At 39.2% G+C, this 15,986-nt stretch overlaps 1 protein-coding gene across 1 annotated transcript in view; it reads left to right on the plus strand.

Annotated features, from left to right (window-relative positions):
* Positions 1–12,090, plus strand: part of WDR86 (WD repeat domain 86) — a 46,621-nt gene extending 34,531 nt beyond the window's left edge. Inside the window, exons 5-7 of the mRNA XM_075212162.1 lie at positions 5,419–5,554; positions 11,259–11,362; positions 11,585–12,090. Of these exons, the coding sequence (XP_075068263.1) occupies positions 5,419–5,554; positions 11,259–11,362; positions 11,585–11,794 (450 nt within the window). The 3' untranslated portion in view covers positions 11,795–12,090. The remainder of the gene's footprint in view (positions 1–5,418; positions 5,555–11,258; positions 11,363–11,584) is intronic.
* Positions 12,091–15,986: the final 3,896 nt, after the last annotated feature.

Here is a 15,986-nt window from a genome sequence, read left to right on the forward strand (position 1 = left end):
GGGCTACCTGAATACTAGTTTAGAGGTCACTGAAAACCCTGAGTTAAACCGTTTGTGTGATTTTTAACTATCATGACCCAAACATTAATATAATTGTTTTTTCTATGCAGTACGGTCTTGACAACCACAGTAAGCCCCACTCATTTTTAAAACATACACTGCCTTATATAATAGACAAAGTGAGACTACAACTGAGTAAGTAATTAGTAACACTGGGAGACCTGGTGAAGTTTTTGGTTTTTTTAAAGAAACCTTTATTAAGTTAAAACTTACCTAATTATCTTATGGCCCACATAAATACACCAAACCAGTAACTATGTACCCATATAAACATAGGGTGCGATTCAGAGCGGAACACAAGTGTAAGCATAACTTGCATTTAAAAAACTTGCAAGCAAGTGAATGTGTATGTATGCCATATTCAGAGTTGAAGATGCGTCTAGGTCTGAATGAGTAGAAGATGCGTCTGCTTGACAACAGACACATGCCCCTCAGACACTTACGTCCAACTTGCAAATACGTAAAAAAACCTCTCATTTTAAACGTTACAGACGCAATTGCTATGTAACGTCATTTAAATTCGAATAAACTAGTTAAATCCTAATCTATGGCTAAGTGACTACTAAAGTGTCAAGAAGCATCTGTGAATCAATTGCAATTCCTCTAATTACAAGCAGTTCACTAGTTCTGGTGTTGTCAAGATTATCATCCGCTACATCCACCTGTCCCTGCCCACACGTAAATAAAACCTCTTTTTCAGTCTTATCTGCGAATACGAGCCAGTCTGAATCCATAAGCAATTCCTCAAACACGTCCTTACTGTACAATAGAACACCCCTTCCCTCCCATGTAGCACATTTTCAGGCACAAGAAGTGTCAAGTGGAAAAAACTTGTACATCTGAATAGCAACAGTTGCGTACGTTCACATTCTGAGCATGAGCAGTATGAAAAACACAAGTATACGCTACACAAACAGGTGTAAAACTCACTCTAAATCAGGCTCATAACCTCTAGAAATAATGTAACTCTATATTTGTGCAGTAGCACCAATTACATAAAATAATGTGCACAATAGTGGATTGCAAGTGCAGTGTTTCTCTTATTTTACCTTAACCTATATATAAACAAGTATGTATGCATATGTGTGTGTGTGTAAGTGTTTGTGTAATAGAGAGAGAGAGAGAGATATTATTAGTCACACACTATATAGACAAAGTATTCAGATGCTTGACCATTACACCAAGAGGGACTGTTATGATGTTGATTGTTGCAGCAATAGCAGCTTCCACTCTTCTTGGAAGGTTTTCCACAAGATGTTGGAGTGTTTCTGTGGGAATTTGTACCCATTCATTCTGTAGAGCATTTATGAGGTTGGACGAGAAGGCCTGGCTTGCAATCTCCAGTTCATCTCAAGGTGGTCGATGAGGTTGAGGTCAGGGCTCTGCGCTGGCCAGTCAAGTTCTTCCACACCTCATGAAACCATGTCTTTGTAGTCCTTGATTTGTGTACTGGGGCACAGTCATGTTGGAATACAAAAAGGCCTTCCCCAAACTGTTGCCACAAAGTTGGAAGCATAGCCTTGTCCAAAATGACTTGGTATTCTGAAGCATTACGATTGCTCTTCACTGGAGATAAGGGGCCTAACCCAAACCCTGAAAATCAGCCCAGTACCATCTCTCCTCCACTTAACAGTTGGCATAATGCAGTCAGGCAGGTCATGTTCTCCCGGCATCCGCCAAGCCTAGACTCACCCATCTAATTGTCAAACAGAGAAGTGCTGGTGTGCTTTACACCCCTCCATCTGACGCTTGGCATTGGTCTTGGTGATGTGAGACTTGCATGCAGCTGCTCGGCCATGGAAACCCATTCCATTAAGCTCCTGCCACACAGTTTTTGTGCTTACATTAATGCCAGTGGAAGTTTGGAACTCTTCAGCTATGTAATCAGCAGAGCGTTGGTGAATTTTATGCACCACGTGCCTTAGCAGTCGATGACCCCGCTCTGTGATTTTATATGGTCTTCTGTTTCATGGCTGAGTTGCTGTTGTTCCTAAAAGCTTCCATTTTCTAATAATATCACTTACAGTTGACCGTGGAATATCCAGCAGGGATGAAATTTCACGAACCATCTTATTGCAAAGATGGCATCCTATCACAGTACCATGCTTGAAGTCATTCAGCTCTTCAGAATGACCCACTTTGTTTCACAAATGTTTGCAAAAGGAAATTTCATAGCTAGGTGTTTGATTTTATACACCTCTGGCAATGGGTCTGATTGAAGCACCTCAATTCAATAATTAACAGGTATGTCCAAATACTTTTGGCCATATAGTGTGTGTATGTATATTTGTGTGTATGTATACATGTGTGTATGCAGCGTCGGACTGGCCTGCCGGGAAACCGGGTGATCCTCCGGTAGGCCCCGGCGCTGGTTAGCCACGCCCCCGCCCGGGTCCGTTCTTCGGTTGACAGGCAGGTCAGGTGACACTGACAGCACTGCACTGTCTTTTCAGTGCATAGAGCACAGACGCGACTGTGGCTCTCTGCACATGCGCCATGCAGACAGTCATTGGTAGATGAGTCACATGACTCATCTTGGAAGAAGACCCGCCCATGTTGGAGACGTCCTGCCGCCCAGAGGAACTACACGAAGAATGCAGGAGCCATTGATGATAAGGTTAGTAAAGCGCGCAGCGTTGCAGCAGCGAGCAGCCTGTCATTTTGGGGGAGAGGGACATGAGAGATGAGGGGCTGTAAGGGCATGAGAGAGGGGCAATAAGAGCATGTAAGATAAGGGTCAATAAGTGCATGTAAGATGAGGGGCAATTAAGGCATGTAAGATGAGGGGCAGTAAGGGCATGTAAGATGAGGGTCAATAAGGGCATGAGAGAGAGGTGCAATAAGGGCATGTAAGATGAGGGGCAATAAGGGCATGTAAGATGAGGGTCAATAAGGGCATGAGAGAGAGGTGCAATAAGGCCATGAGAGATGAGGCATAAGAGCATGTGAACTACCATGGCAGAGTGCCAAAGCAGCATGCACAGTGTGAAGAGGGGCAAAAGCAACATGGCAGAGTGTGAAGGGGGGCCAGGTCAGCATGGCACAGGGTGATGAAAGGGGGCCAGGAGATGGGGGGGAGCAAAAGCAGCATGGTGGGCACAGTGTGATCATAAGGAGGCACTGCATGGTGATTAAGGGGAACTAGTGTGTGTCTGATGGCACAGCGGGCTTGTGGCAAAGTAATGTTTGTGTGGTAGGTGGTGGAAAAGTATTAATTGTGGGTCCTATTGATTTAACGCCAGGGCTGGTTGAAATTTTCTAAATGTACCCATTATTTTTTCCAAATAGGGCCGCCAACATTCCTGGATCCAGACAAGCCGCAAATAAAGAAACCAGCAGCCACAGGTGGTAGAAGTGACAAGAACAGGTAGGACAGTCTGTCTAGTGCAGTCTTGGCTAACCTGTGGCACTCCAGGTGTTGTGAAACTACAAGTCCCAGCATACTCTTCCAGCAATAGGCTGCTATATATTGGCATAGCATGCTGGGGCTTGTAGTTTCACAACACCTGGAGTGCCACAGGTTAGCCAAGCCTGGTCTAGTGGGACAATCCCGATTTTTGGTGACTGTTCTGCCCAATCTAAGGGGCAGGTCAAGACTGTGTATTTTTTATATACACACTACATTCTTTATATACAACACTATGGTGCTAGCTATCCTTCGTGAGCTGACCACTCCCCCTCTAGTGTCTGGTCTCGCTTCTATGATGGCTGGCCACACCCCCTCTGGTGGGCCCCTAGCGTTGCAGTCCCCCGGTGGGCCCTTCATGCCCCAGTCCGACACTGTGTGTATGTGTGTATATATGTATATTAAACACACACTCATAATCTCCATAGTCTGACAAAAGAAAGCCCCATTTGTCATAAAAGACACAATTCAAAATCCATTCCACCTGTGTAGACTAATAATTAATGCCCTTTTACATGTCAGAAGTGTAGTGGTCTGATCACTTGTCCCATTTTTTGCCCAGGACAATCCCATTTGTCTCACTTATCATGAAGGAGTAAAAAATTTCTAGACATGAAATGGTTTAAACAGATTGTAGTTTGATCTTAACCTTCATTTAAATGTACATTTCTAGAGGCAGCCAAAAACATCAAGCCAAAAAGAAAGTCTCTCACGTCACCTGTAGGTCATGGCAGATTAGCCTTTGTAATTCTATCTCCGATTATTTGAAACAATAAAAAGGAAAATAAAAACAATCATTTGGCTGACCTTATTCTACTTTCTTGGTGTAGGCCTCTTAAAATCACTTGCACTTAAAATCAGCTGTTATTGGACGGACGGGATCTTTGTCTTGGATATGGAAGGAAAACAAATGATGTATATGACCGCATGCTACAAGTGATAATATTGACAGATACATGGCTGGAGTATTTTCACAAGCTGACCTGAACTGGGCTTAATCTGACTGCAACTAGTTCAAAGAAGAAATTAGAACATTGTAAAAGTTCAGAGTTGAAGTATTTCTTGGTCCAGTCTATTTGATGATCTCATTCAGCTTGCTCCATTCTCCAAGATCATCATTATGCAAACTTAGCCTCTGCTGGGGGCACCAGATGGACATTGGCTTACATCCATGTTGCCTCCTCATAAACACTTCCTCTTTGTCACTTAACCCCGTCAGTGTCACTATGGACGCTAGGGTTTATTTTTATCTTTATTTCTCTTTATTTGATATTGATCTCTTGACTGAATTGATTGGCTTTTTTTTCAGAGGATTTGCAGTGAAGTCATTGTTAACAGGATTGTGTGTATAACCAAGATGTTCCGTGACCATATTAAAGCACGTGACACAGGCCAGACGCTATCCCAGAATGACAGGTCTTTAAATGTCATTTTCCCTATATCATGGTAAAGTAGCCTATAGGCTTCCACATCTATGCATAACAGAGTACAATATTGTAAAACCAAAATTACTTGCAGCTTGTCAGGTTTGGAGGATATTATATTTATGTATTTTTGGAGCCATAATTGATTTCAATTAGTTGCAAATTTAGTTATTTATTCTGAAACAAGGTTATGTGTAAAGAGTAACTGTTGCCTATACTCAACGGCACATTAAACTGATTATCTGCAGAGATTTACCATATCTTTACATTTACTAAGTGTTACTGCTTTATAGTTTTATCTTTACTCATGTTTAATTCATACCTCCCAACATTTGGGTAGCCCCCATCATAGCCTGGCAAGGCCACAACACGGTGGGGGCCTGGCACATCGAGAAGGAGGTGTGGTCATGGCAGATGGATGCATGGTCACACTCCAGGGGTATGCAGCTCTAGGCTGCCCCTTTCTCTCCTTTATTAGCTGTAATTATGAGGTATGACATTGTTGGTTTTTTTTTTTTTTTCTTGCAGATGGTTGGTCGACATTTGTATTCTGGGAGCGTTGACCGGACTGCAAAATGCTGGTTGTCTGACACTGGTGAATGTGCCCGGACTTACAAATCTCACAAACACAGCATTAGCACTTTGAAATGCCATGCTGGGCTATGTAAGTCACTTTCTTCTACACTTTTCTGTTTACAGTCTTTATATGGATTTTAAATCTTACCGTGTGCATCATAAAAATACAAGACTGCTGATAGTTTATGCACCTTGCCATTTATAAACCTAAATCAACCCCATCCAAGCTAAGCAATAACAGCATAACACAGGACTCCTCACTGCCTCTTTTAAATGCAAGATAAAACCACCAATTTCTGACTCTCTCAATGAGAGATGAAAGTAAAAACAACAAGACATTGCTAATAGTCATCAAAAGCCACAAAAATAAAAGATCACTTCTTTGTAGTATAAAGTGGCATTTTATTGGCACCGAGACCCCGTAACACTCCTCCTGGTTCCGAAAGCGTGAGGACCGGATACAACAGTGGAGACAGGTTATCTCAGATAAGCCTCACATTATTTTTATTTAATTTTTTTTTACATGCAAGTTTTTAATCATTTTAGTACCAATAAAATAGCAATTTTATACTACACATTATAGGCATTTTTCTATTTTTTTTTGTAGCTTTTGATGACTACAGGGTCACTTATAAGGGTTCATATGGGAATACAGAGTACGTAGTTCATTATGTTATTTAGTGATTAGCATTTCCATAAACACTATTGGCCCCTGTGGGATGTTCTCTCTTCTAGTTTTAATTCATAGAGATATCCCTTGGAATATAGAGCTTGCAACTGTAAAAAGGACCAGGCAGCAGATGATTAACACTGGCTGAAACATCTAGAGAGCAGTGGTCGAACTGAAGGGCGCCACTTCTAAATTTCCACACTGCCACTTCAACCACTGTTTGAGAGTATGTCAGTTCTTTACACTTGCATCTAAATAACTTGTGGCCATGTAAAGCACCAGTACCCCATCATTAAGCCAGAACACTACCTGCTTATACGTAAAACAATGCTTACTACACAGAGCACCTCTGCATAAGTGGCTGCCACTTTGACAGCTATGGCCCAACTACTGTTATCCGTCTGAAGGCTCAATCTCCCCTTGTCTCCCATGTAGTAACAATAGAAGGTTTCTTGCACATAATTGTTTTACTGCCCTTGCAAATTATGGCACCCTCTAGGGGAGAACATTTTACTTTTGATATATTGCTTGATAGCCCCAATGAAAATGTTAACCTAATCATAGATAACAAAGTTGTGGATTTTGTTAATCATTGCTTCTGTCTGCATTGCTATTCACCATGTACTACAGGTTCTCTGTTCTCAGAGCTATAAAGTTACCCTGTAGCCTCTTAGGGGGGCATAACATATGCCACAAACTCCACTGTAGCAACAGATGAAGAATCGGAAAAGTTTCTCTATTTGGTCCCATAAATGACACCCACATGTTTCCACTGTATAACCTGACCCCAGAAAACAGCACAACACATGCAATCACATAGCAGCTATATGTATGAAACACTCTCTTGTTTATAATCACTTTCAACAGGTATACCCAATCTATATGCCCCACAACAGATAAATCATAAACACCCTCCTTTTGTGGCTATACAATACCTTGTGGCTGCTCAGGATGGTGCATGAACGGCAACACACACAAGGATAGTCCTGAGATTTAGAACTGGGAGGGTTTCCTGACAGATCTCACTCCTAACTAGATAAACAAGTGGCCTTAGTGGTACACACAGCTTAATCCTACAATGACCATAAAATAACCTGGGAGTTAACTTAATCACATAATTGCTTGCAAATGCCTCAATGTTGTTGAAGCAATTTAGCAGATATATTATCATCTTAGCAAAGCCATCAACTGACTGTATAGCAGCTCCCAACAGCGTACTAAATGTGACATACTCTGCACCCACCAGCAGCTTTAGAAGCAAAAAATAAAGCTGTGGCACAAGGAGTTTTGAAGATTGAAACAGAAGAAAGTTATATTTAATGCCATAAAAACATATGCTGAAAATAGCAGATGGCTATTATTAATACTTTCAGAGATGTCTAACTACTTAGGTGTCTTTTTAGAATAGGTGCATCTTACCACTGATCACTGCTTATTGTGTGTGTAATTTACTAAACAACTGACAGCCCTGCCATGAGCACTGATTGGGTGAAGTTTAATCCTCGCAGCATTGAACAAGGAATATGTGGTTGCATAGACAGCCTCATGCTAACTGGTTGCTGAAGCTCAATAAACAAAAGTGGTGCACGCCAGGAGTCTTAACCATCCCATTGCCGGGAGTGTCTGTGACTAGAAGATTGAGGTGCTACATCAAGTAGAGCAGTATAGCCGCTTTGTGATATAATGGAATGTTCGTGCTTTGCCGGGGAATGCAGCTAGAAAATGCATAGTGCACACATGGCTAAACTCTCCTGTGTAATGTTATGATATGTCTGAAATCCAGGTAAAAGTCTACCTTATCTATTTAGGCTCTTGTCGTTTTTAATGTGTATTTGACAAAGGTCACAGCACCATGCATTCATCGTCATCTACAGCTTTTCTGGGATGTCCTCGCTATTTATGTGGGTGGGGAAAGAACAACCTGGCCAACTGGATCATTATAATGTTCACTGCAGCACAGAATATTTCAGCAAGTGTGCAGATCTTTTTCGCAGCAGTAACCTGTCCACTAGTAATTGAGGGCAGTGTCATGGGTTAAATAATGGAAAGAGCAGGGTTCCTCAGCAGCATAAAGAAGTGATGTGAAGCTCCTGTCTCATTGATGCAAAAAGACTGTAGGGCTAGATTTACTAAGCTGCGGGTTTGAAAAAGTGGGGATGTTGCCTATAGCAACCAATCCGATTCTAGCTGTCATTTTGTAGAAAGTACTAAATAAATGAAAGCTAGAATCTGATTGGTTGCTATAGGCAACATCCCCACTTTTTCAAACCCGCAGCTTAGTAAATCTAGCCCTGTAGTGTCATATGAACCTCTATGTGAAACAAAGTTCATACATCCAATGTGTTATAAACCATGTAAAATATAATTAAAGCAAACCTACTCTGTGACTAATTATTACATGACATGACTACTTGAACATGGCGTGCAGCTCTCATTCTCCTAGTATGTCTGTTAAGAAAAATAATTTTTCAAGGATATAATGGTCCTTGTTGAGTTCAGCTCTTGGTCTATGTGGGCGCCAGGTTGCTATGTCGCTGTTATGTACATGGATGAATAACCAAACTACATTACAGTTAATGAATATGATAAGACAGCTAGGGCGCACAGACAACAGAGTTTGTTATGCTTTGGTAACAGACCTGTAAGGCACATTCTGATTTATACAATGACAATGTGAAATTGCCAGTGATAAAGTTCTTCGTATTCAGAATTGTTCTGACAGACCTTTTGTATTGCACTGAAAGCGCACCTACGTGTGTGTCGTGTATATCTCAAAATGCATGCAGCTTGCAAGCAGTAGTATTTGCATCAGATGTACAAGTATGTACTTAAGCTTAACAATAACAGATGCGGCTTGACAGTAGTAAATGTAAAGTTACATTACTCAATTTGCACACAATATACTAATGTAATGAAGTGTCATATATACAAGAAAGAATAATAATTTTTACGAAAGTCACATTTTCCATATAAATTGTAATTAAATACAAATTCCTCCAATTCCGTTGTTTTATGCCTTCAAAACTTATTGGGAATCTCCTTTCCTGCAGTAGTCCAACTGACAATGCAAATGGAAGGCAGTGAATTGATATAATATAGTCGTGACGCTAATGAATTAAGTAGTATCAGCTGGAGAGGTCAATGCACAAAAAGCCATCAGAAGCGGCTAAATATTACTGTTGGCGATCATCATCATGATGTATCTTTGCACTGGTCCTCCTGTACCCGCAAGAGATATGCCTCATATAAAGCGTCTCTGGGGATACGTCCGGGTCTAATCATGTCTGATTCTTAGTGGGGGTTATGTGAGCTCGCCCTTACTGTACTCCAATACAATACCTGCTCAAAAAATTGACACAAAATAAAAAATCACACACAAGATATATTTTATGTAGCTTAGTATCGTTTATGAGTTTAAGAAATGGCTTACCAATAAGCTTACTATAACAGCTGTTTGGTAATTTATATAATTTATTTAACAGCATTTTTCACCATTGTTTAGCTCATGTAATAATGTACACCAGAGAGGAATATCCCATAATTTTCCTAGAATACCGTTGCATAGATGCCAACATTTTATAATATTTGCTGCTGAGCTGGTGCATACACCCAGGCTATGTGTGATAAGTAAAATCTCAGCGGACCTTGGCACAATCACAATTACTGAATGTACTCTTTTTTTTTTTTTTTTTTAAATGCTTCCCTTTAATACATTATCCACAAATGTGCTTACATGTTCCTCAATCTAACACATAATTTAAAAACTCTGTGTATTTTATTGTTCCCTTTAATAATAAAAGGATTATTCTCTATTAACTCTCTGCTGCCTTCTGGTAAAAATAAGTAGGTAAGAAACTTGGCTCATAGACTCCTTCCATCATTACATAACATATTTAGAGAACTTTCTCTCCTTACCTAAATTAGGGAGGTCTTTCCTCAATGACCCCCTCCTCTGTCCTGTTGGCAGAACTAGGGAGCTGTGGGCCCTGGTGCAGGGAAGAGGGAACCGGAGCCCACAGCTCGCTAGTTCCGACCCTCTGCATCTGCCATGCAGCGGGCCCCACTATATCCATGGGCCCTGTTGCACCACACCAATGGTGGTTCCGCCACAGTGTTGGGAACCATGTTTCTGTCGGATGTCATCATTGCCCTGCATCCGGTTGTTTTGTTTGTTTTCTAAACATAAGGTAACAGTAAAATGAATACCAATAATTACAAATCATCTTATAAGTTGAATATGAATAGAAAAATGAGTGAACATTTATTTTAAATGGCCATGAAACTAAACCTAAAATACAAGTTGACTTATATAAAAGAAACGAACTACTGTTCAGAAATATATATATATATATATATATTTCTGAAGTTAACCCGTGCATGATACTCATGCATTCTAGTCAAATCAAGCTACTTAAGGTGTTAAAAAGGTTCTTGTCATGCATTTTGGCCTAGCCCAGGCCTCCTCAGGGGAAGAGCGTTACTTCCCGACGCAAGCGCCCTTTTTTAACGTGGTTTTGTCCACATGTCACCACCTCATCATTTTTCTCCATCACCTCATCCTTCATCTTCATCGCCACATCCTTCATCAAGGTACTTAAGGTGTTAAAAACTCCCCACTGTCACCCCTGGCAACCACCAACCACTCCCAACTGTCACTTCTCCTTCAAGAAATATATAGGTCAGTGTATAACTCTGCCCAGCTGGTGGCGCTGCAGCTTGTTGTTTTTTTTCACACACGCCACTAGGCATTTATATAGTAGATTATATATATATATATATATATATATATAATTATTGAAGATGGCGGGAGTTTGTTTGCAGAGGGAGATGTTTCCCTACACACATCATGCTGTCAGTAATCCCATTGAAGTACACTGCAGCTAATCTTCTGGCAACTTTTAGCCAAAAATCAATAAACAATATCTTTCATTCAGTTGCATGCCAGATTTAAATATAATGTAAATATGGACTTTTACCTGTGTTTTGTGTATGTGTTAGTCGGTCACTAATATAAGGGAAATTGCATTTTAGGTTTACTAAAGCTGTGAACACACCACTAAATATTAGGATTGTGTATGAAGCGTATTATATTGATGGAAGCTTTCTATATTCTGTCTTTCAGTGTTTACAGGAAGCGGTGATGCTTGTGCCAGGGCATTTAATACAAAGTCAGGAACCCTGCAACAAGTCTTCCAAGGACACACATTTATCATTAACTGCATTCAGGTGTGTTAAGACCCCTACGTATATCTATTGGTATATAAATTAAAGCTTGCATACTTTGCATTCCCTGGCCCAGGGAGGTCCCTGCTCAATCAGTGTCAAGACATACAAGTGCTTCCAGTATTGACACACATGTGGAGCAGAGTGGAGGATGCTTTTGTGTAACATAAGTGCCTGCAGGGTACAGTCTTTATAACGGCCTTTGATTATTTTATTTTTTTGCAGATATATAACAATGTTTTATATACAGCTTCCCACGATGGAACTCTCAGAGTCTGGGATATAAAAGGAATCTGCTCACAGAGTAAGCACCAGAAGAAGTCATCTGTGCGGAGCAAGCACTCTCAGAAGGGGAGCTTGCCTCACCTCTTTCACAATAAAGTGGGGTGTTCAGTAGAGACCAACGAAGACTGTGAACCTGCAGAGCTGATGTGAAGAATTCTCGCGACAGAAGTTAGCTGGAAATATTTTATATTCTTTGTATGTTTGTGACACATCGCAGTATTCTTGAAAGGATCTGCAAGTGTTTTGTTTTATACCTGCCTATTAAATACAAATGCATTGGAATGAGATGGAACTTTAGCCATCAATAGTGAATGGAACCATTCGTTGCCTTTTGGGTCTGCTTTAAGGCAATGGGACATCACATACACAAAGTGAAGGCAATCATTGTGTAGCCTGAATCAGCATTCAGGGGTATATTTACTAAACTGCGGGTTTGAAAAAGTGGAAATGTTACCTATAGCAACCAATCAGATTTTAGTTCTCATTTATTTAGTAAATTCTACAAAATGACAGCTAGAGTCTGATTGGTTGCTATAGGCAACATCTTCACTTTTTTAAACCTGCAGTTTAGCAAGTATACCCCTAAGTCTGTCATTTCACTAGAAACTAACGAAAGAACTGAGACTATATCCAGCCTACAAAATATCTGCTATCACTGTGTATTGGTGACTAGTCTACTTTAATGACATTTCCTAATAAACTCCTTCCATGTGACCATGAAAGATGGAGCTTTTCCCTAAATACCACTTGATGTCACTTGAAGTTTTACTGCCAGATATTAAAATGTATTATGAATATTATGGTACGTTTAGTACTATCCCTATTGGAATTATTTTTTAAAATAAATAAATATAATGTTATGTAGTTTAATAAGCTAAGAACTTTTTCCTGGTTATTAAAATAAATCCAGTGCAATACAGTAGTGTTTCAACTATTGTGTAATTATTGTGTATCAGTGTTTTTGGCCTTCTGTGGTGTAATCCATAGGCACCCATTAGAAAATACTCAAAATTGATCTTAATCAAGAAATGTTTGTAAAACTAAAACGTTGTTTGTGTTTCTTGTGTGTTTTTTGTTTGACAATCCCAATATTTTTTTTATCAACAAGAAAGAAATGAAATGAGGTCTTCTCTCAATAGAATTGTGTCTAGGCATTTAACTCCCCTATCAAAATATTTGTTATATGTATATATTGTTAAGATCAAGTTGCACCAACCAGTAATGCCTATATTTTGTTTTCTGACAACTTTCAACTAGCTGTCCTTGTTCACTGTCTCCGTGATATATTTGGAGACCTCTTAGCAGATAACTATTGAAGAACAGCTCATTTTGTTTTTGCAACCTTTTCTGAAATGAACAAACTATGAAGTTTATTGGTATCGTGGTTATATAGATAGTACCAATACAGCTTACCATGTTCCAGAATGAAATTTGTAAATTATCCTGGTGTAGTAGCTACTATGACTATCTTTGAAAATGTGGATAGTCTTCTCTTTCAAAGTTCTGAATGTTCAGTAGGCTGCCTAGCACATCATTATCACATACAGAAGGACATATAGGAAAACTGTGAAAATAGGTGCTCTCAGCACTACCTTTATAAAAATAGGGTGTTTTGCTTTATTCAAAAAACGCTCTGCAAAAATTAGGGGTGAAAGGGAGAATTTGAGGGCCTTGCGCAAGCAGATTATTTGCATTGATATATTGCTTACATTTTCAAAAGCAATCTATAGCAAGTGTTCCTACAGTCACAAACACAATGCAGTTTTTAAATTGTGATCATTATGCTGTGGCTTACATGCTGCTGTCACAACACTGAACGTAGCTCTGCAGTAACAGAAATGCCATAATGTGATTGGTCAAAGCTTAAGAAGTAACCATGAAAATAGATTTCATCCTCTGAAGATTCCCTGTAACCTGTGCCTGTGTGCGGGAGGTTTTTAAAAGGGACTGTGACCTAATTTTAAGAGAGGACATACAGAACTAAACTAGAAAAATTTGAGTTCAGTAACTTGTGATTATCACCAGTGCATTTTTATTTTTTTGGTTCATCCCACTGTAACACTTTTGCTACCCCTTAGGTGACAAGTACCATGTTCAAAGGAGAAGGGGGGGGATAATATCACCAATATAGTCACACGCTTGTAAAACACAGAGGGCCTGAGTCATTAAGGAGAGCAAAGCATAAAAAAGGAGTAACATTTGCACCTGGGCAAAACCATGTTACATTAAAGGGGGACAGATTCATAGTTGGGGTAGGACATGTCCTAGATCAACTTTAAAATTTCATAATAATAATAAAGCTATCAAGTATTTGTGTGCTAGATGAAAAAACAGCCAGTATTTAACTTATGTGCAAAATAATAAACTGATTTGCACCCCTTTCATTATAACATGGTTTGTCCCAGAGAACATATACTCCTTTTTTGCCTTAAAGACTCAGGCCCAGAATGTTTTGCCAACAGGATGTTTCAAAGTAAATCTCTATTTTGATTTAGAATTCTTCATTTTTATATTCTACTTTTGAGTCAGAAGAATGTTTGTAAAAAAAGAAGGTTATAGGTTTGTGTGTTTTGCAAGGGACTTAGAGAAGAGTTGTTTATAATAGTTAGTTAAATAAAGGGGACAGATAGTCTACTGGATAAACAGAGCTATAATGCCATAAAACGTTACAAGGTTTGCACACATGCAGATAATTCTTTACGGTTTGTAAAATTTAACTTTTCAAGATTGTATTTTAACATATCACACCACAATACCTTTGGAGAATTGCAAAGATAGATGTTAAGTGTACGAATCAACCAACTTGTATGATGACTTCATGCTGAAGTGCCTGTCATACCCTAATTATGATGTGCCTTTATGAATAGTCCCCAGAGTCTCCAACAGTTTGGAGAGCTATGCACAAGAGGGCGCTAGTGAGATGGGTAAGACATTACTAGATGTTGGGAGAAGTGTAAGGTGCCCAAAACTATGAGGCATTCGTACATAATCTGTGTAGGCTGAGCCAAGGAAGACATTTATTCTCTGATTTTCTCTGATAATAGTTTTTGGAACTTCTGAAGTGAAAGGATACATTGTAGATGTACATATTTTTCAAAATGCCTAAAAACCAAAAGCAGAGCCACAACTTAAAATTTTAGCACCTGGGGCGAGAAATAAACACGCCGCCCCCCTAAATCTCAATTTTAACCAAACAAACCTAAAATATTCATAAACTGCGTTGCACCCTGGGCAGTCGCCCCTATCGCACAGCTCTAGTTACGGCTCTGGTCAATAGGCAACTCTTGCAGGCACTCTAAGAAACCTACCCGAAAAGTGAAACATAGGCGGTAGCCTGGAGATAAAGGCATAAAAGGAAGAAGGTTCGCTTTGGCAAAGTGAGATGAGTTATCCGTAGCACAGCTTCACCTTGAGAGGGAAATGTCTGAGTGCACCAGGTAAGTCTTTCACTATAAAGGGGGTGACTAGATTTATTTTTGAAAAAGAAGTGTATAATTGAGTATGACGAGACAAACATGATATTCTAAGTGTGATACAAGTTATACCCTAAACTGGGGACATAGCTCCAACATATTTTTAAAGTACATGAGAAGTGAAAAGCTAACATTGAGTAAAGACAACGTTAGAACATTAAGGATTACTAAAGAGCAAAGATATCTATAGATTTAGTGAAAAATCTAAACATCAATGGGTTCATGTTAAGTTGAAAGCAAATTGCTTCCTTACATCTGAGCAGGAGCGCCCCATTGGTGCTTTGTGAAGTAAATACATGTATTATATACCAAAATCACAATTTCCATTCAACTTAACATGAGCCCACAACTAAGTAATGATTTAAACATTCTCCATTGGAGGAAGATAAAAAAAAAAATGTTTCTTTACACTTGTAGTAAATACACAAATGTTTATACGTCGTTAATATGGAGATAATATGAGACTGGTTGATAAGACCATGGTAAATCAGATCATATAGAAAAAAATAAGATTAGCTAAATCAATTAAAGCACTTTTAGAATATTAGAGAAGTATTGATGAAACAGCAGAGTAAATAATTAAAGATAGATAGACCTTATAATCTAAGATCTATATATCTTTAATTATTTTCTCTCTAATTATTTAGAGTCTAAATTTATTTAATTTAGACTCTAAATTGAAAAATGGCAGATGAATTTAGAATTTTATTTTAACATATAGTCAACGTTTAGAATTATAGGGAATTCTGAAAAAAATTGAAGGAATTTACTTAAGGGATGTACAGCCAATCATATGGCAGGTCTCAAACATTGAGCCCTTGTAAGAATAATCAACCTTTCTCTGTTTCTATTATAGCTGAGGAGGACAC

This window comes from Mixophyes fleayi, chromosome 5, assembly GCF_038048845.1.
Source record: "Mixophyes fleayi isolate aMixFle1 chromosome 5, aMixFle1.hap1, whole genome shotgun sequence".
Lineage (NCBI taxonomy): Eukaryota > Metazoa > Chordata > Amphibia > Anura > Limnodynastidae > Mixophyes > Mixophyes fleayi.